Source organism: Alternaria postmessia (assembly GCF_024291825.1).
Source record: "Alternaria postmessia strain BMP 2775 chromosome Unknown scaffold_37, whole genome shotgun sequence".
NCBI lineage: Eukaryota > Fungi > Ascomycota > Dothideomycetes > Pleosporales > Pleosporaceae > Alternaria > Alternaria postmessia.
This window is the reverse complement of record NW_026260110.1, coordinates 250,373-271,034: the sequence shown is the minus strand read 5'-3', so window position 1 is coordinate 271,034 and position 20,662 is coordinate 250,373. Positions and strand designations below refer to the sequence as shown.

The 20,662-nt window shown below is 49.8% G+C and overlaps 6 protein-coding genes across 6 annotated transcripts; all 6 read right to left on the bottom strand.

The window, feature by feature from the left end:
• Positions 1–314: 314 nt before the first annotated feature.
• On the bottom strand, positions 315–1,805 carry J4E82_006431 (uncharacterized protein; the record flags this gene model as incomplete). The annotated part of the gene is made up of 5 exons (XM_051732688.1): positions 315–948; positions 1,008–1,205; positions 1,255–1,450; positions 1,504–1,598; positions 1,648–1,805. The coding sequence occupies 5 exons, from the start codon at positions 1,803–1,805 to the stop codon at positions 315–317; spliced, it is 1,281 nt and encodes a 426-aa protein (XP_051587638.1).
• A 2,776-nt stretch (positions 1,806–4,581) lies between these two features.
• J4E82_006430 (uncharacterized protein) lies at positions 4,582–6,207 on the bottom strand (the record flags this gene model as incomplete). Its single annotated transcript, XM_051732687.1, has 3 exons — positions 4,582–5,074; positions 5,127–6,052; positions 6,097–6,207. 3 exons carry the CDS (start codon positions 6,205–6,207, stop codon positions 4,582–4,584), a joined length of 1,530 nt encoding a protein of 509 aa, XP_051587637.1.
• A 5,826-nt stretch (positions 6,208–12,033) lies between these two features.
• Positions 12,034–13,909, bottom strand: J4E82_006429 (uncharacterized protein; the record flags this gene model as incomplete). Its single annotated transcript, XM_051732686.1, has 2 exons — positions 12,034–12,059; positions 12,295–13,909. The coding sequence occupies 2 exons, from the start codon at positions 13,907–13,909 to the stop codon at positions 12,034–12,036; spliced, it is 1,641 nt and encodes a 546-aa protein (XP_051587636.1).
• A 1,614-nt stretch (positions 13,910–15,523) lies between these two features.
• Positions 15,524–16,928, bottom strand: J4E82_006428 (uncharacterized protein; the record flags this gene model as incomplete). Its single annotated transcript, XM_051732685.1, is given in 4 exon segments — positions 15,524–15,835; positions 15,895–16,554; positions 16,572–16,744; positions 16,922–16,928. 4 exon segments carry the CDS (start codon positions 16,926–16,928, stop codon positions 15,524–15,526), a joined length of 1,152 nt encoding a protein of 383 aa, XP_051587635.1.
• A 906-nt stretch (positions 16,929–17,834) lies between these two features.
• On the bottom strand, positions 17,835–19,012 carry J4E82_006427 (uncharacterized protein; the record flags this gene model as incomplete). Its single annotated transcript, XM_051732684.1, has 2 exons — positions 17,835–18,550; positions 18,601–19,012. 2 exons carry the CDS (start codon positions 19,010–19,012, stop codon positions 17,835–17,837), a joined length of 1,128 nt encoding a protein of 375 aa, XP_051587634.1.
• Positions 19,013–19,465: 453 nt separating this feature from the next.
• J4E82_006426 (uncharacterized protein) lies at positions 19,466–20,599 on the bottom strand (the record flags this gene model as incomplete). Its single annotated transcript, XM_051732683.1, has 1 exon — positions 19,466–20,599. The coding sequence occupies one exon, from the start codon at positions 20,597–20,599 to the stop codon at positions 19,466–19,468; it is 1,134 nt and encodes a 377-aa protein (XP_051587633.1).
• Positions 20,600–20,662: the final 63 nt, after the last annotated feature.

The window sequence follows — 20,662 nt, the reverse complement described above, 5'->3', positions numbered from 1 at the left end:
AACGACCGCTTAACGCTATAGTGGGGCTGCGGCGATGGATTCGTGTTTCCTGGAAAGGGTGACCGAGGGCGAAGAATGGCTAAGTGTCTTTGAAACGGCACCGCGAGTTTTGACGGACGGCAATGAGGACTAATACTCAGTGTCCCGTGGTCGTATATGGCATAGTGAATAATTTTCCATTTATGAAGAGCCTGGAGAGTCATCAGGGTGAATCAACTATTTGGCGAGTGGTAGAAAATGTGACGAACTGAACTGCATCAACATACTGACGCGCTGGCGCTTTGACGCTAAGCATGGTCCAACCTGCTTGGGCTTCAGAGCCTTTTCTTTTCGTCATCTCCGTCCACCCGTTCCTCCTTCTCTTCAACTCCAGCATATAACTCATGTGGTTCAATATTTCCCACGTCTTCCGCACTCAAACCTGCATGTCTGAACCGCTCTCCCTCACCACCCAAATCTCCCCACTGAATCCCATTATCTGGAAATCCCTCTAATGACGTTGTCGATGCCATGATCACTCTCACACTGCCAAACATCTGCGGAATAAACCCCTCGCGCTTATACGTAAAAGCCCACCAGCACACAGCTGTCATCAAAAGGATCAGAAATGTTGCGAACCACAGAGGATACGCAGCCCACTTCAGTATGTATTTGGAGTGCTCGACGTGTCGTCCTGGGCTATGTTCGATCCAGATAGCTTCATGCGCTTGCAAGGCCTCGCCGAGCATCCAGTGCGTAAGGGTAGAGTAGGCCATGATGGGAAACAGGATCTTCTTGGGCAGTTGCAGCAGGTAAGTCTGGTTGAAAGAGGTACCAGAGACGAGTGTTGTGCGGATGCGTTTGCGGCGGTATTCGAGTTTACCCCAGTCGGATTCTTGCGATATGAGTGTAATATTGTATATCATCATAAGATAGAGAAGGGAGTATATGAACTGTGCAGCGTTGGAGCTATGCAATGTGAGCTTCGGCGTGGCAACTAGGGAAGCTTGGCAGTGGGTATAACTTACATGCCGAACGCGATGAATTCGTTGGACAGGTTATCTGGAGTAAGGGAAGTGACTGTTAAAGAGCGGTTGAAACCTCCAAAGCCGCCGGATATCGATTCAAAATACTCCGTTGAGCTCATGTGGCATCCGCGAAAATCTGGAGCATCAGGCCCATATTTCTGACAATAACGGTTCCGACGAGTAGCAGAAGATCCCAAGCTGTTTGGGTTTCTTAGTGGGAGATCTTGCTAAGAACGTGATAACTTACAGCACAGCAGCCGTCAGCGAAGCGGTAAGAAGTGCAAGGCTACAGAACATCATAATCAACATCTGCGTCAACGCCGTGTTGCCGAGGTTGCTGATCAGACTCTTTTTGATCTTGGTTGCGATGGTAGGTTGTGGAAGATTTGCAAATTTGTCCTCTGTGTTCCATTTCTTGCATTTCTGGCAGTGGCCAATCTCGTCTGTACATGTGTCAATGTTACAAGGTAGTTTAATCATTGAGATCTATTCTTACCACCAGTTTTGGACTCTTCATGGTTGAAGCAGTGCTTGTGACAGGTATGTGAATACAGTCGACGAAAGCTGTCAGTAGCGTTGACCATACACTCTCTACTCGTCGTTAGCGGATTAGCTGACAGTGTGAAAGGAGATTACAGACCCTTGCAACTTGAGCGCTGGATCAGCCGCAGACGCAACAATCACGTCACCGAATGTCAGACAATGCTGCTTTACCTTGCCACGAGCTAACAGATTGACAGCACACATGTACACCGCTTTAATGACCAAGCAGCCCATGAGCACAAACGCGGCACTCATACGGACGTTCAGACGGCATTTAGATGCCGTTTGTTCGTGTAGCGTACAGATGACATCCTCTCCCATGGAACAACTGCCTGCCCTATAAGCGGATGGATAGGGATATTGAGAAAATACTAATTCTTTTGTCTCAAGGTCATTGACTCCTTCGATCTTGACAGTCTGATTATATTGTGTACAATTTTCTGTAGTATAGTGAACAATCATTTTGCGCCAAGACATGTCGAAGTTTTCCTGGTATTCGTTAAAGATACCATCATCCATTGACGAGACGTCGACGAAATGGATCGGGTAGTGAGCCTTCCCTGAACCTGAGTCGAAAGTGTGATTAGCATGTGCCCAGCTGCGTGCGGATATCTGCCTGTCGTGTGGAAACATTCAGTGTGCGTCTAGGTTGTGCATGTTGTCTGCAAGCACCAGATGCATGACTGGGAAGCATGACTTGGAAGTGTGACTTACTGCTGACGGTTAGTATTAATCACAAACAGTAGTGTCGTCGCCAGGCCCGTACCGGAATGCGCTCCAACATGGAAACGATAAATCACCGTTCAAATAAAACCCACCACTCAACTTGCTGATTGAAGTGACGTCAAGTTCTGGTAGATCCACAGGGTTGAACTCGACAACTTCAGGTAATTCCTGGGTATATGAAGGGCCTATGAGGGAGTTTGCGAGAAAGTGTACTGGCATCGATGTGAAGATTAAGAGGAACCACGCAGCCCATGCGCACTTCTTGCCTTTTTCCTTATGCCGGATGTTCAACGGCGAATTTGTTCCCACTCTGGAGTCTCCAAATTTTGACAACGCATATCTTAAGTCGCTTATTCTAAGAGAAGTGACAATTTGCTGATAAGTGTTGCTCATTCCCAGGACCATGGTCGCGCATACGTTGATGAAGAGTAGGCAAGCTGTGTTAGTGTGCGTGACCCTTTTGCAAGAATCTGGCTCCCCACCCACGGAGGTAGAACCTACATTTGTGCGGTTGACAATATGCTTGATGTTACACGCGATCAGGATAATCATACCGAGTGCGAGAGCGCTCATCGTCATGGCCATCGTGCGGAATGACCGATCGCTCAACAGCTGATCTTTCCAAATACCGCGACCAACTCGTGCGGGTTCAATGTCGGCGGCAGCATGCCTTCTAATGGAGCCTCGGAGATACTTTGGCAGTGGTCGCCTTCGGAGGAGGTTCTTCAATTTTGTCGTGCTGCTTCCAGTAGCGGTCGATCGGAAGCTTTCGAAGCTTTTTCTACTAGAGCTGTCGGGACCACTGTGTTGTTGAGTGGAATCGTATTGCGGAAGATACGGTGATGGGTCGGACGGAGCATACTGCGAAGAAGAGAGTCGCCGCAATGGCATCTGCGAATCCCGCGCATGGAGTAATCCGATTGTATCGCGGAATTCGTCGTTTACGGACAACCTTGAATTAGATCAGCATGTCTGCCATACCTCCAATCAGCCTACCATGACCTACTCGGTTATATCCTGGTCGTGTCTGGATACATGGGGAGTCAGTAGCCGATCGTAGCTCCAACTTTTGGCCATTGTTGTAGCCTACTCCAGACCACGTCCAGAAGCTCGGTCTCTTGGTAGGCTATCTTTCAAATTAGTCGAGTGGACTTGCGACAGCGCGTCAGCGACTGAATCTTGTCGTTGCTGTCACACACCCACAGCAACGAAGAAAAAAAGAGTGATGCATGTAGTAGTTTTAGATGAAGAGCATGGTAGCAGTCTGAAGTAGACTGCACGCCGTCGCCGACTCAAGGCTTGGAACAGCCCAGCCAAGACCAGCCACCTCACAAAGCGGACACTTATCATTGGGGTACAACCTGAGAACCCCGTTGTGCAACCCTGAGTCGTGCGTGTATCCTGTAAGCCGCCCCTGTCCCGGCACAAAGAGTGCATCCCGATACTGTTAACTAGCACGGTAATCTTTCGATCTGAGCCAGATAACGATTGAGAACCGGTCAATATGCACAAGCAAATGATGCATGTTTGGTCTCGAGGGTAGTGGGCCAATGCTGTGTACACACTCAGTCAGCTTGCGCGGGATCCTGGCACTGTGGCGCTTGCATGACGCCTTGAAACTCGCCTCCAGCCCTAAGATCAAATAGTGGAGGACAGGCAGGGCCTAGAACATGACATAATCATTTGGGGGCCGAAACCTCAAAGTTTAAAGGTAGCTCCAGTTAATTCCTTTAGGCTGTGTGATGGTGGTAGTGGTGGAGAGTGCTGTGGTGGTTGGAAGATTGCAAAGACCGCTCAGCCGCATGACGCTAACGTGCTCCACTTCAGGCCGCCTGCAAGTTCCGATATACCCAATTGTAACAACGTGACAGACGGCACATAGACGCGAATATTCTGATCTCAGTATTTTATGATCTATCGTGGGAGATGCAGTAGTTCAGTAGACTCTACGACTGGTCGGTGGTGGTTTCAACTAACGACTTGGAGTTCATGACAGTACCGACCGTTCCGTAAAAGCAACGTGGTCGATCCTAAGAATTACAATCTGCGCATCTACATGAACGCTGTTACCACTGCAATCCGCACAGTGATCAAACACGGTCAAGTCTATTGAGTTGACAGATGGCTTCATGAATCAAGTGTTAGTGTTAGCAAGTTGGACGGATTTCTCTTTATATAATGAACAAACTATAGCAGGAAGCAGTCGAGTGTAGTTACTCCACCTAACAGGATTGATTCGATGTTAAGACTTGGCTAACGGAGGCTCGAAAGGAAAAAGTCTTGCTACAGATATAACATCATCTCCTCACACCTGGGAGATCTTGAATCCTCCCGGCAGTAGTCTCTGGTAGACACCGAAGGGATCGTACTTCTTTGCGACCTTCTTCATGAACGACACCTTGTCAGCACCGTAAGCTGAAAGCGGATCCTGGTCCTTGTCGGCATAGTTGAGGTAAAGATATTCCACTCTGGTACCCTTCCCTGTAGTAAACTTCTGGATGCCATCGGTCAACATTTTACCCAGGCTAATGAAAAGCTCGTCATCTTTAGCCTCAGACCAGAGCAGGTAAGATTGATACATGATAAAATTCTCGGTGTAGCGCTCCATGCCCAGCACGTTGCCGCCCCTAGTTGTACTGTTCGCGGTGTAGCTCGTGGCAAAAACTTGATGTAAGCACGAGACGCGCCATTGGCCAGACGCCTTGGCTTGAAGCTCTGTAATGACGATGTTGTATAGACGCGCTGTCTCTTGAAGAGTCTCAAAATCAATCTTGAACGAAAGAGTGCGAAATTGAACTCTAATTACTCGCGTTAGCGATCTTCTCACAGCATAGGTAGCGTGATACATACCGTTTGGTTGTGTCACTACCAAATTCTGCAGCAATCGCACTCATCGGCTGGATCTTGGTCGAATCGCTGAGAGTGTTATTGACTGCAAAGAACTCGTTGTATGCGGCTGGGCGAACCACGGGTTTGGTGTAATCGAAGGCGGCTCTTACGACGTCCACGGGACTTGCTGTTGAGTACCCTTGGAACAGAATCAAAGCAGCATTTGGGTCTCTGTTTGGGTCGAGACCAAAATTGACGAGCGACTTAAAGTGTTGGTTGACAGTGGATGCAGGCCAGGAAACAATACCTCCCCAAAGATTCTCGTTCTCGAAAGTCTCCATGTCGTATCGTGTCACGATGCCAAAGTTGCTGTTACCGCCTTTGAGAGCGGTAAACAAGTCTGCATTGGTCCGCTTGTTGGCATTCACGATACGGCCATCAGCCAGGACGACTTGGAAATTGATCACGTTATCGCAAGATAGTCCAACGCGAGGCGCGTAGTGTGATATTCCACCACCAAGTAAGAAGCCACCGACGCCGACAGTACTTCCGCGGCCTCCAGCTACCATACGTCCTAATGGCTCCAGAGTTGCGTAAACGGAGCCCCATCTCGCAGCTGGCAAAATGCTTGCTGTCTTGGACGCAACATCGAAGGTGGTTCCATTCATATTCAGCATATCAATCGTGACTCCATCTTCGATGTTATTGGCCCCAGGGATCGGAGTGTGGCCACCGGATCGCACGGCGAACTGGCAAGTCTTCTGTAGATTGGCAGCCACAAGAACCTTCACGATCGTGGAGACCTCCTCGGCAGTTGTGGGTTGCACAATGCAGTTGGGCGTTAATCTGCTCTTTCCATCGAAATAAGAAGCAAGACTAGCATTGTATGAGTTCTGACCAGGGTAGGTTACGCGCTTAGCTACAGGACTTGAAGTCAGAGCCGTACACTGGAGAACGTCAGAATAGCAACAAAAGATGATGTTGAGCTTACACAGTAGCCGGGGGAGAGCCATTGGACCGTGGGCGCGCTTCCATTAACACTTCGAGCGCACGTTACGTTGAGTAGGGCCGCAACGAACAAGGTAACGCTCAGACAGAACATGGCGGACGGACAGGTTGTGGTCAGCTATCAACAAGGAGGTCGTCTGGGCTGGAAATCGACTAAAAATCTCGATCATGGGTTTTTTGACATTGCTCCCACGAGCCGGCTAGATGCTCGTCGAAGACAGGAAAAGTCATTGACCGAGGTAGCAGGGTTGCGGATATCATGATTTCTGCGCTTCCTACGATTAGACCGTTAAAGGCCTTCGTGCCGACAGCACAGACCCAGGAAAGCGGATTTGGAGTCTGCAGTAGGCTTCGTGGCGAGATTTAGCATTGTAATCATGGGGAAGAGCGGGGAATACAAGTGATAGAAGGAATCTCAGCGGAGGAACTAACTAATCAAGCCTAGACTAGTCCTAGCCAGGTAACGTCCAGGCTGGGCCCTGCGGCAACGGCTGCGGCGCGGGTCGCGGCGCAGCGTCCACAGAGAAACAGACACCAAGACCACTGTGCCGTCGTACCAAGCAAGCTCAAATGACCCAAGTGTTCTTTCAATAAGAGTAAGTATGAATGCGGTTGAAGAGACGCTTGACTCGCAGCCCGCTCGCCGGCATTCTTCGCGCCTACCCCACCTTTCCAACTCCGCCCCGCAGAATTGTTCTACCTTTTCGTCGCAGCGATTTGTTTTAGCATTGCTACTATGATCGAAAAGTCGCATCGTCAACCGCGATGATCTTGATCAGGTCTGAGAAACAAATCTCGTATCCAGCCTTGATAGTAACCAACCTCGTCTGCCTTGTTGTCAGGCGATCAATGTCCACCTCCTCCCAAATTTCCATATCATGGAGTCATTTCTACTACCCTTGTGGATGCTGTTGATGAATCGAGAGAAGGCGAAGCAATACCCCATTGTCCATTTTCAAATCCGTGAGGACACGACGATAGACCCAATAGCTTTGCAGCGTCGTTGTACCACTCACCATTAAGCAGAGTCCTTTCGCTTTCCCGAATCGCCTGGATGTCCTCATGCCTCCACCAATTCGGTTCTGATTGCTCTCTGGCCTTAAGAAGGAGGCCAAGGCAGATGATATCAGGTCGACAGGGCTTCTCTTTGCTGTCGATTCCACGGCCTGGTCTGCCTAGATTCCGAGTCCGCATGTTGTTCAGAGAGATAACCATCGAGACATAGCTGGACTCGTAGTGTGCTTTGAGCTCTTCTGGAGTAGCGTCGAGCTGCTGAAGCCTTTGGTTGACGTAAAGGTACTGGTGCTCGCAATAGCCTTCGAGCCAAGTCGCGATGGCGTGACTATCCGCGTCCATGAGAATTAAAGAAAGCTCTACGGCCGCTAGGACGAACTGGTCAGAGATTCCTCCATACACCCTTTTGAGTTGTTTGGCATAGTAACTTCTTAGTGTTTTTGAAGGTCTTGGGGCAAAGGCAGAATTGTTCTCGAGGCTTCTCCAGATTGGCTCGTTCATCTTGAAAACTAGACCTTTAGGGTTGAGACCTTTGTTCCTCCCTAGGATTCCCATGCCTAAGCAGAGACCTTCACCCGCAAAGCCATCAACAGTGATCGGCCGCGACTTCAGGAGATTGGCGGGTACTGAGGATATAGCGCGTGATACTCTGGGAACAAAGCCAAGTTGTTCTCCCCAAAACAGAGATACCGTGGCTGAATTCTGGTACCCATCTTGATAGATATGTTCGTTTCGCCCTTCACGTGATATGGTCTCTTTTCCCGCATGCACGCTGTTGAGCATATCCGTTGGGTCTTCTCGGATGCCCTCGACTCTCCAAATGTGCCAGCCATAGTCATCGGACGGAGTCCTCTTCCTGTCGGATACTCTGACATTCTTCGATAGTTTTGTCCAGTCCCTCTTTGATCCACAATAGGCGATATGATCCCTCTTAATAGCAGTGCGGCTGGGCCCGGCCCAAGCTGAGTACCGGTTGCGGATGTAGTGACGACTGCGCCATGACGGCACAGTGTACTGGACTATTGCCAACAGAGTTGTCGACGAGAGGACAAGTATAGAGATGGCTTCATTGTTGTTTCCAGATGCGAATGACAGTGTAATGAGAACTAGCGATATGAACAGAAACACTGATATCACTGTCCACCACCAATGCTCTAATTTTGCTAGGCGAAACCTGAATGTCCATGAGTTCGATGATTCTGTCATGGATGCTAGAGTGGTGACAAGGCCTTGGAGGAACGCAGTAAACGTCGCGATACCGATGGACGACCAGAGGAAGGCGATCGACGATTCCTCGCTTGGACGGAAGATAGCAAAGTCTGTTTTTCTAGGCTCATTCCTTATATGTTGAGCGACTTCGGGCATCTTTTCTAGCGGGATAGCAAGAGTACGAAGACAGAACATAGTGAAGCAAAGGATGAGATTTCTGCGACTGCCGCCATCCATGGTGTCGAAAGATGAAGGATTCCAATGTGGTTCTCCAAATGATACGTCACCAGTGACTAAATCCTGGAAGTTGAATTGGAGGATGCTGTCTCTTTTGAACTAGATACGTAACTAAGCGTCGGTAAGCTTTGCTGCTCGAGATGGGTACACTGGTAGGTGGGCTCGGAATCGGATCTTAAGTCACGACCTACCTGAGTACATTGGGACTTGAATAATTGCCTTAAGTCATGCGAACACCAATTTGTGGCTTGCGCGAACCGCGATGGCGCTCTTATCTGCCTCGTTGCCTGAAACTTTACTCCGGTGAAAGTTCATTGGCTGCTGTTCACCAATCAAAGTTATTACAGCTGTTGTAAAAGCTCAGCCCACCAGCCACTGCATAAATCACCTTGCGTCTGGCTAATAAGAGGTGTACCAGTCTGTCTCTACCCAACCATGACTGTAGACCCCTGAGTCGCTCGTATCTGCAGTGATGTATTGGTGTAGCAGATGTTCAGCTCTCCCTATTTACACAATGCTTTAGTTTCCAATTGCAATAACCAGATTGCACACATTGAGCACGTTGTCAAGACATCCTGTTCAAGGGAACTTAAGTAAGATACAGGGTTCTTTCAACCCTTGACAAAGCTGATAAATTAGGCAGAGGACAGTCTGATCTGTAGCGCCAACCGGAATTCACAGATACAGTCCCTAATCGTTCGAGATTTGAGCTGCTCGGAGCTCGGTTGCCTTCTGATCTGTCAATGCGCTGCTTCTCTTGAGGCGCAAAAACTGCCTCGGAGTATATGAGTGGTCTTTAACACATGCAACGCAGCTTGCCGAGCTCTCCAGGTAGTTGTAAAGCGTTTATCAAGGGTATGCCCTAGTACTGCGAGTGGTAGTAAGGACTTAAAAGCCGAGCTGCTCGTCTTCCTGCTCAAACGCAGCAATAAATTGCTTGGAGCATTCTTGCAAGGCAAAAACTTCTCTGGTTAAACCAAAAGCCAAAGATACATGGGGCCGTTAGATGATAGCGCTTATCAAGTTTTGTAGAGAGGCGCCATATTCATGTCTCTCTGCTTGCCTCCGACCCTCGATCTGCCCCGAATACGCCCAATCCGGTACCTTCACATTGTCCAACTTGCATACAGCATCGAACACAGTAATTTCTGGTCGTATGCTCGCACATCTGTGGACAAGGCTGAGGCTAATGAGCATAGCTGCATAGTGACCTCGATAGAGTCTGACTAGATCTTCTTGATTTGCTCCACAGGCATTAGCTTGAAGATTGAATGCTAGATCTTGATGTTCAAACTGTTTGTCCAGCCAAACATCCACCATGTTGGAATCCAGGTCGGCTAGCAGTAAGGCGAGTTCCGTCACGGCCGTGACATACGCATCGCCTAGCAAGAAAAAGGCCTTTTCGAATTCTGCGTAGTAAAAGCTTCTCAAAGTCTTTGCTGGATGCGGCCAGATTCCTGCCTCCTCCCAGGTTCGAAACGAGTTCTTCGCTTTCAAGTTGCAAATCAGTGAACGTGGATCCGGTCCTTTATTCCGTGCCATGATCCCGAAAGCAAGGCACACGGCCTTACCGCACAGTCCGGACTTTAGCTTTGGAGTGGTACTCAAGAGGTAAGGAGGGATTGAAATAATGCCGCGACTGCACCGTTCTTGGAAACCAAGGTGTTCACCCCATAGGAGTGAAGTTGAGTCGTTGTCTTGGCCATGTTGGTAAACTCCACGCCTTTCGGTGCTAGCTGGAACCCATTTGGTGCCTTCAATGCGATCCATTTCAGCCCTTGATCGAAGCAAATCTGTCGGATCTTGCGAGATTCTTTGGTTCGTGTAAAGGCTCTGCGCAAGTCTCTCTACAGGGTGTGGTCGAATTTGAGATGCGTGTTTTGCTAACCACTTCCAATCCTCTGCGTCCCCTATGTATGTCGACACCTCTTGAGGAATTCCAGTGCGACTTGGCCCACACCATGCTTTCTGCCGAGTATATAGATACGTACGTGTAGAAAATGTACGAATTGCGAACTCGGCAGTGACGAGAGCTATGAGACTCATCAGAATATATGGGAGCGCCATGCGGGTCCCAAATACTGGGCCACTTGGAGGGTTCGTATTATTCAGAAGCATCCCTTGCATTTGCGTGACGATCAAGACATCGTAAACAATGTGGAGAAGAGTGGTCGAGAAGAAGATAGCCCATAGCGATAGCAGGTAGGGTTGCCAAAGCGAAAGCCGTAGACGTAGTGTCCACAATTCTTGTTTCTCCGCATAATCTGACACCCTCCAACTGAGGAAAGATACAACCGACAGTATTATTGAAACGATGTCAAGTAACATTAGCAGGGTCATGATGCCTTCTTGCAGTCCAGTACGTGAAAGAGCAAAAGTTAGCATCAAGTACCGAGTTGTTTGCCAAGCACTAGAAGGAAAGAGGATGACGACGGTGGAGGATTTGCAATTCATCCTGCGACGCTATTGGTGGCGATTCGGAAGACACGTTGCCACCCCGCCTCTGCGTAGTCGTGAGGGCATCACAACACCACGCACCTGCGCACTCGAGCAATGGGGAAACACCTTCCATGTACAGATACCTATGCGCTAGCACTTGAGTCCTGATGCATGTCTCGATAGCCAAATGCCATGATGTCGCTCACCGTATAATTCCCAGTAAAGATGTCCCCGGTTGCGTTCTCAAGGCTCCTACTTACAGCCCCGGAAGTATTCTGAATTGGCGGTTTACTTACATCGTAATTAGGATAATCCCTATGCACGAGCAGATCATGTTTCTGTCCACAGAAAGCTACGCGGCTCGCCAAAGTATGTTGCTTTCAGAAACGCCTGCATATTAGTGACTGTGGTGATAGGCTCGGCATAGGCACTAAACTTCACGGTCGCTTAGAGCAGTGTTACCATTCGCGCTGATGTGCTTCAGCTAAAGTCCTGAAAGCCACTTGTTATCTGATGAATAACCTCGCACATTCAGGCTCGCAGATCTGGAATGACGCCAAAGGGGCTTATCTACACGCGCCCTCGGTCGATCGCTGTTTGACCTTCGACACCTCAGCAAAAGCAAAAACGAACGGAGATTTGGCTACACATTCTCAGCCGCGCTCTGTACCTGGACACCTATCCAAGTAAAAGAAAGGTTATCATTAGGGTATGTGATCCGCAAACCGGTGGCTGACATGATATGCGCCTGTCCCGTGAGCTCTCTTATGTCGCTATGGAGTAGCGCCCGATTGAACGTAGTGGAGCCATGGGCCAAAGACCTATGCATCCGTTGATGGGCAATGGTAGAAAACCTCCTACACACCCATTCCATGTCTTCCTACAAGTGCAAGATCTTGAGCTAGATTATACATGCAGGTTTGGCTCTAGAGTAAGTCAAAGACCTTTCTCTTACTTCCTTCATCTTTCCATGTTGACATCGCTTCCCCATTCATCAACCCCACCACGTAGCATTCCCCTACTAACTTATGATTTTGATCCACAGTTCTAACCACATATGGTACGCTTCCGCCAAACAGTATCGCAATGATATCTCCTTCTTTCATCGCGTCTGGCCCAATGCCCATCAAGCCGTTTCTAGTCACGAAAAATCGTCTATCAACGCAAACCCGAACGAAAGCCTCATGAAAACGCCCAGAATCCGCGCTCTGCCTCGAGGCCCATGGCATACGTTGCAACAAGGACGCGATGCGAGAAATATGGGTGTGTTGCGCAAACCAACTCAAAGCGTGGCCAAAGAAGTCCGGATCGTTGTTCTGGCCAGCCGTCAGTGTTTGGATGAATCTTCTAATCACGGCCTTGTCCGCGTTCGAAGCTGATGCTGTCTCAGAAGGCTCCATAAGTCCCCATGCCATGTTTACGAAGTCGATTTCTTCTTGATACGTTACATAGCCAAAGCCGTAGCTTGCAAGCTTGTGACCGTAAGCCGCTACATGGTCGACATCGATACCCTCGAGCGAAAGTATAGCAGAATTATCACTAAAACCCATGGAGAGCGACCCGTTTCCGCTCGCATTGTAGTTCTTGGCAGATGGCATAGTTGTCAAGGTGTTTGAAGCTCTGTTTTGACGCCAATCTGGGACCCATGATGGCCATGATGGCTCCAAGGGTAGTCCCGCGTCCGAAAGGACATCAAGACTCCCATGTTCAATGATCAAGAACCTAGCAACATCACGGTATACATCGAGGACGGGCTTCTCATAGTCTGGTTCGAGAAGCTGGTGAAACCCATGTGCTTCGACATCAGCTAATTCCGTTGCTATGCCGAACGTCGCATACACTTTGTCTCTAGGATCTGTGGCCAGTCTGTTGCGAAATGCCTGGAGCAAATCCAATAGCGCAATCTGCTTGCCAGGCGAAGAACATTGCTTCCACACTGAGACAGCCTTGGCAACTGGCAAGAGATCCTGTTGATCTTGAATTTCGTATTTCAACACTGCAGGCAAGGCGTAGCCCTTAGTCTGGAACCATGAGGCCGCATCTCCGATGGCTGCCCAATCGACTTCCCAGTCGCCTATCAACACCATTGCTCTGCTCGCGAGGACTGCCTCCTGCACCACCCACACTCTTTCAAACCAGGGGTTCGTGAAGAAGTCACGTACAATTTTCCAATCCGGCGCGTTAGGCTTGGGAAATCCGTACGCTCCGTTGCGCTGGAGTGAGTTTTCAGCGGGTGTGATGGAGGCCAATCTGTTCTGTGGCCTTTTCACGTTCCGCAGCGCTTGCGCGATGAACGAGAGCAAGACTGGTATTCGTCCATACGTGCTGATGTGAACACCCGACCCGGCATCGAATTTCGAGATGGAATCTGGTAACTGCTTGTCTTCTGCGCCGAGCCATATGGTGACAGCCGCGGCACAACTATAAATTTTACCCATCATCTTGACCTGGCTTGCCCTCTCCTCGTGATTGGTCTGATCTATACAGAGAGCATCGATCCACAACAAGCTCTCTTTCTCCCATTCACTTTCTTGATATTGCTCGTGTCGGCTTCGTGCGAAACCCTTCCATGCGTTCTTGCTAGAATGCAGTGGGTGATCTTTAGACCAGGGTACGACAGAGCGCCATCCTGGGGTACGTCGCAGATGTATGAGAGTATCGGCCAATCTTTTGGTGATAGCCATTTCCGCACCGTTGCAGATTATAGAGGCTGTCTCGTCGGACTCACCCCAAACATAGGAGAGTGCATGATACGGGGGCGACTCAGCCAGGTTGGCCACAGTGATCAACGCGCATTCTATGGGCTCATCCTTGAAGCCAGGTTTCACAAACAGAAGTCGAATAGCATCGCTGCCGAGAGGTTCGTAAACGGTGTGTCGGACGCTGCGCAAAGGCATAGCGCGACTGGGGAACGCGTACGTGAATTTGCGAGGGCATGTACGGAGAGAATAGTTCCCGCAAGTGATTTCTCAGATAGTAAGGTGAGCTGGTGCCAGGCGAAAACGCTATGTGGTGAAGTGAGGAAAGTCGCCTGCGGCTATTGAGGATGGTGTTCCTTGTAAGGCCGCCGTCTTACCTGAGCAGGTGGGGGCTGATAACGCACACACCCCAAACAAAGGAGTGGCGTGCACAGCTTCCGCGTCAGCCTACCGACTGCGCGTCGAAGTGGCTATGTTGTGAGAGCTAACTGCACTGGAGTCAGCATTACCATCTCTTCATCGTGCACGCAGAGTTCATTTGCATTCTCTGCTGCTTATTTACAAGAACAAATAGCGTATCGCGGGCTATTGCAGTCAACAAACAACGATGGTTATCGCATTCGACCCTCATGTTATCCGGGACAGACTGAGGACGGACATAGGTTTGCGGAATCTTTGTAAGCCACCTAATCAGATATCGATAGTCGAGTACAGAGACAAAACATGCTAACGTCCATTAGCGATATATGCACAATGGTAAGGCGCGCTCATGAGGGATGGTGATAAGCAACTGATCATTATAGGGTATCTGTAACTGCAGCGGCCCTATTATACCTGCCCACATTCTACGCACTTTACCGCTATCTTGTTATCCTTGATAGCGATGAAGTTCATGGCTTTACGTCATTGCTTGATCTTACTTTGGACTTGGGCCCCTTGAACCTGTACGTAGTAAGACAAGAACTACATCACATGTTTCTTACAAGCGAATAGTCTGTTCCCTCTTATTATTCTAGGGTTGGAACTTCCTCATTATATCCGCCCTCAACCACTCCTATACTGGTCAACAGCCACGTGCCTCACGATGCCACCTCGCTATTTCTGCGAATTATGGGCTATCGAAACTGCGGATCCTTTCAACACCCCCACAAAGATCACAGTCGCGTCGTTTGTCGTCTTCTTCTTCTGCCTGCCCACGCTTATAGCCTCATTGGCAACCTTAGGAATCCTTCTTGAAGGGTCCGGGTTCATACTGCCAAACATACTGGCAGGGAGGGTTCTGATCAATCTTGTATACTGTATGCAGCTGAGCTTCCCTACTGTATCCTACAGCTTTTACAGATTCCGAGTTGAAGGTGGTTGGGTTAACGGGTTCATGAGTCTGCTTTTCTGGTTCTCAGCGTGCCTGTTTGGCGTTGCAGCCTTGCTTTATATTGCTGCAAGCATAAAACGGCACTACTATGTATCTAGTACACTGTTAGGAGGAAACGGTATCGAGCCTATGATCCTTTGGCTGCCAGGAACAGGACCGTCTCACCAGTTTGTTGGGAACGAGGCTCAAGAGGGCGCGATCCGGCTAGTGTAAGATGAATGCGGCGAACATTGTCATAGAAAGAACAAAATAGACGATCATTCACACACCATCGTATTGAACCTAATGAGTAGCGCTAGCAAGTCTGGTGAACTCTTCTCTGCGCTCGCAAACCCACTCTCGGAAGGCCAACGCTAGTCTCCAGTCAGAACCACCAATACTACACTACACTGATGAGCAAACGACTATCCTAATCATTGACTGCCACTTTCCCATACTCTTCACTGGCATACGAAATCTGCCGCAGTGTAGTTTGCAGAGTCTCCAGTGAATACTGCCTTCTTCGGGTATTGACAAAGCAAACGTTCTTTATCTTCAGCGTTCCTAGCGATAAGCGTTTCGGGCGCAATACCATTCTCAACCCAGTCGACCAAAGCGGAAAACAAGCCGGTAGGTACACCACCTTGGCCAGCTTCACAGTGTGCTGCTCCGGGGACTTCGAAATAACGGTAAAAGTCGCGCAGGGCAGGATCGAGAGCAGATACTCGATCATAATAGTCACCCGTTCCACCATATGGGATCGATTGGTCTGCCTAGATGGGTCGGTCAGTATCTTGTGTTGTGGTAACTCTTGTGGCAATGTAGGACTTACTAGACCGTGGTAGGTAAGCAGCTTTCCCCCGGCCGCGCGAAACTCTCGCAAGTCTGGATAATCCGTGTCGATAATGGAGTTGTAGTCTCGCGTTCCTGCGTTGAATGCGCGGACAAAGTCCTGGCGTGTCATGTTGTTCAAGTCAAAATCCGGATCTTTCTTGACGAAGTACTTTATCCAGTGGGTGAAGAGCGTATTTCTTTCTGGGACACATGTGCCGTTGTCCGAGCAGGTGTTGTCCAGAGTACCATAGAAAGCTGTTGGGTCTGTCTGGTATCCATGGGGGTACCACAGGAATGATCCATCGCTCGTCTGAGCACCTTGCCACAATGCATTCATGGCCATAGCAGCAGCCTCCGATATGACCGAAGGTGCACCAGAAGAGCTGCAGTTAGATGGACTTCCAATCATGGACCGAGCGTCGAATTTGCAGCTTGCCATGTCGGAAATTAACCCATCAACAGGTCCACCGTTGGCGTCGCAAGCAGCAATGGCAGCTGTCCTTAGGGAGAGGAACTCGCACTCATGTGGGAAACGTTTCAAGCCGTTTTGGGTCAGCTCAGACAAGACCTGTTGAGGGAAGGTTGACGAAAAAAAGAATGAACTCCAGTTGATGGCTGGAGCTGCTGCCGCGATGCCATCGAACACCTCTGGAAACTTCTGGGCAAACATGTAACCTTGCCGGCCACCTTGAGAGCAACCGTTCCAGTAAGAGTAGTCCGGGCATGACCATAGAAGCTTTCGATGACCTGTTTTGTGGCCATGGCGCCATCAATCAGACCATTGAATGCAAAGTTCTGCAGTGCGTTGTAGTCGACATTGCCAGGACTTGCCAGTGCCCAGGATGCTACTGAGAGAGCGTTCTCAATCTATACTCCGCCATCCACCGATGATGTTGCAAAGCCCTCAGTCAGCCCTCCAAACATGCCTGGGGCAGCTTGCTCAAACCCTGCTGACCAACCTCCGCGACCTGCCATTACCATACGTCTGTTCCATGTGGAGTCTAGAGGAAGCCAGATCTGTGTACGCAGCATGTCGTCTTTGCCTGGATGCGTGTGCGTGAGGGTGACATTGCAGAAGGTAACGGAGGCGTTGGTAGGTAGAAGGCCATGGTTGTGCCAGAGTCGATTTTCAATGTCAGAGCCGTTGTAGTTCAGGACTGGCTGGGCTTCAATAGCAACAAACTCAGCCCCGAGTATAACTGGATAGGGAATAGCACTGGGCGTGCAATTGCCGGTTGATGAATACAAAGTCATGATGGAAAAAGCGAGTGCCGAATGAGAAGATATCAGACTAGCCACCTGAAATGCGATGTGTATGATGTCTATAAGATAACGCAACTAGGTCAGCTTTATACAACGATGCTGCTGAACCCTTTGAGCACTCAGTCATGAGTCCATCTCGACGTCCGAAAAATCCCCTTGGATTACAAATGAACCTTAAGGATGTGGGATCCATGTTCATCCGACGATGACTATAACGGTACTCTATAACGGTAAGTGGACGAGCCTCACTATATTCAAAATATGGCAGGGCCAAGCAAGCTCGGGCTGCTTATCACGACATCACGACGTCGCTTTACCGGCGGTATTTACTACTAGCACTGGGTGGGCAGTGGATGTTTTCGTTCATTTACAGTCCTATTCGCCCAAGTTGTTGGGCACCGGTTCTATCTGATCAGATGAAGAAGCTTGAATTCATTGCCATAGTTTGAACTGGAACTGTTACGGTGAAGGCCGTTGCCTAGAAGGTAGCGTCTTAGACTGTGACGATTTGGACTTGGCGATTCATATCCCAGTCAGTTTGTGGACCCGCGACTCCGTCACTCCGCTTCCTAAGCACTGTACCATTCCGCTTAGCTAGCCGTGCTGGATTCGAAAAGCCCCTAATCGACAGAGCTAGCGTCAAGGTGATAGATGCGATTTAGCTCTCGTCCGTCCTTATCTCTTCTGCTCGTTCAGCCATTCGCCCGCCCGCTTAGCCATGTTTACAGCCTCTTGCTCGAATCCCAAGATGTGACCCAAGAGTAAGAGATCGTGTGGAACGTGCTCTTCAATATCAAGCTGCACATCGTTACCTGCTTGCTTCATCTTCTCACCCCATTCGACTACGTCAAAGTATAGTATCTCTCCCCCACCTCCATTCACCCAGATAGGCACCTCGGTCTTGAATGTTCGGTTCTTGTGCGAAATGTATGGCTGTGACAGAACCTGCTCGCCAGCTTCACCAGCATATGCCTGGGTGCCCCAGGACGTGAAGGGAGGAGAGAGGTAGTCTGTGGCATAGTTCCTGTTGTCATGAACGTATGATGCAGAGGTATCGGCGGGGTTGATCCAGGGCGACCAGAGAAGCGCTGACGAGGGAGCAGGTAGACCGAGGTCGGAGCCGTACTCAGAGATGTAGCGAAGAAGGGAGATGGCGAGGTTGCCGCCTGCCGAGTCTCCGGAGAGTATGATGTTCTTCGGGGATATTTTGAGGTCGTTCAAGAGATATAGGTAGGACGTGAGGCTGTCTTGGAGCGCGGCTGGGAACGGGTTCGATGTCTTGGAGGCAGGCAGCGTGGAGAGGCGATACTGAGGACAGAAGATGTGTGTGGCTAGGGTGTGCTTGAGGAGTTTCTTTGCGGGAGCCCCGCATTGTCCCGTCCTTCCATCTCCTGGTAAAAGTCAGCCACGGGGATGTGTATCACAAAGGCTATCGACTGACCTGTGACGAAAGCGCCGCCGTGTATATGAAGGACGACCTTGACGTTGCTCTTATCGCTGCCCGTGGTCAATGGCGCAGGAAACCACGTCGCACCAATTTCTGCCGGCACAACGTCCTTGTTGCTCCTCAATGGTCCTTTGTATACGTCATCCTTCGCCGGTTTGATGACAAGGAATCGCTCCTTCTCCCGGTCCGGTGTGAGAGGCAGTGGTGTCTTAGCTTGCACCGTAGCCACGTGCCATAGCCCAGAGAAGAGGGCGTGCACAGTAATGGCCTGTCGAAAGGTCCAGCTAGGGTGCTGGCGACCGAAGAGGAGGAATTTGACAATGAATACTGGGAATCGCACGAGCTCAAGGCCCAGGGCGGCCAACGCGTACACGCCCTTTACAGGATGTTGCGTGAAGTCCACCATCGTGCTGACAGCGCTGTCGATGAACACGGTGAGGAGGCCATGGGTATTTTCGGAAGTGGATGGCTTATATCATAGCGGAGTTGGGTTCGCGCTTGCTTCCAAGATTGCGACGATCGAGGGACGGCGGCTCCTTGATCTGATCCGTACCGAGGTGCTTGGCACGACTAATTCGACCGTCTCCAGATCTACCCCGCATAGCTCCTGCCCATCCGTTCCCATCTGCGACACTGCTCGCACCACTTAAGGCGGACTAATAGATGCGCCCACACATCTGGCACATCTTCATCCGGACTATCCTCACGACAAAAGTGGATACACATCACGTTGTCCTGTCAGATTGGACAATATGCTCCATCGTATATTTGATCTAATTGTTCTTACCCTGAAAAGGCTGACGATACTTTCCTTGGAATAACCCTTCCTATAAGATATCCACGCAGCCCACGCGCCGTCCTATTGTGAAAGCCTCATCTCTTCCAATCGGATTCGAAAGTCAAGCTCGGCAACCTTCACGAGGCTTCGATGACGTCGCCTCAAGATATGCAATAGCTCGATCTCTTGTTCCGGTGTGAACTCTGGCGGAATCTCAAATCTTTGTTCCATGTCCACGGTCCTCAGGCTGTCTGATACTGGAGTGACAGGTGGTTGTGTTCGTGGAGCTGGAGCTACTGGGACAGCTTCCCGCCAGAATTCGATATCGTCTCGTACTTGCAGTGCCTTGCCGATGTCTTGCTCGTCCAAGTCCTGACCTCGCTTGCGCTTCTCACTATGGGCAAGTGTAGTGGAAGTTGCAGTGCCAGACGAACTGTTACAAGACGGGGGATTATACTCTCCATCCTGATCATCATTCGACGCTGCAATTTCTCCAATGGCGTCACTGGTCTGTAAAGTGCTGTCCGACATATACTGCTCCCGAATTTCATGCTCATCGTCTGCTAATTCTCCTTCTGACTGCTCCTCTTCACGTCCTACTCTACGTCGAAAGTCACTTTTCTGTCCCTTGTTGGCGGATCTATCAGCTGTGGGTTGCTTGCGCCCATAGAGTTCAACCAGCGTCTTGAGATCATCTGGCATCACCCACGAGTGGCGGCCTTTCGTCTTTCGACCATGATCGATCCGCTTACGAAGACGTTTTTGTACATCTTCGAGCTTTCCCGGTGTAAGGCTTGCCAGGTCTGAAAGAAGAATCAAGAATGGCTGGCCCCATGCCATGGCGTACTCAGCATGATTGTAGCTCAGACCATTGGGAAGTGCTTGCCACGCATCGTCGATGTCCCATTGTTGGCAGATGTTGTCAACCACTTCTCCCATTACCGAGTCAGGAGTCGGCGATATAGGTCTGTTGAACACGATCGGAGCCATCACGTGTGTTGATATGAAATATGTCCAAATATTTTGGTTACTCTTGGATATGGGTCGACTTAGGTTTCGATTACAGGGCGAGGTCGTCAACGAAAGTTGCGGTGGCCGTAAGGTCATTAGAAGGATCTTATCATCTCGTCTGAAAGATTGTGACTGAACAGCAACGCCATCAATCGCCTTGTATGACAAGTAATCGTTCCTGTGACTCGCATTTGCGACTTTCATTCCAACACATTTGCTGCGCTCTCGCTCTCAAGTCTGTGTGAATGAGATGATCGGAAGGAAAAG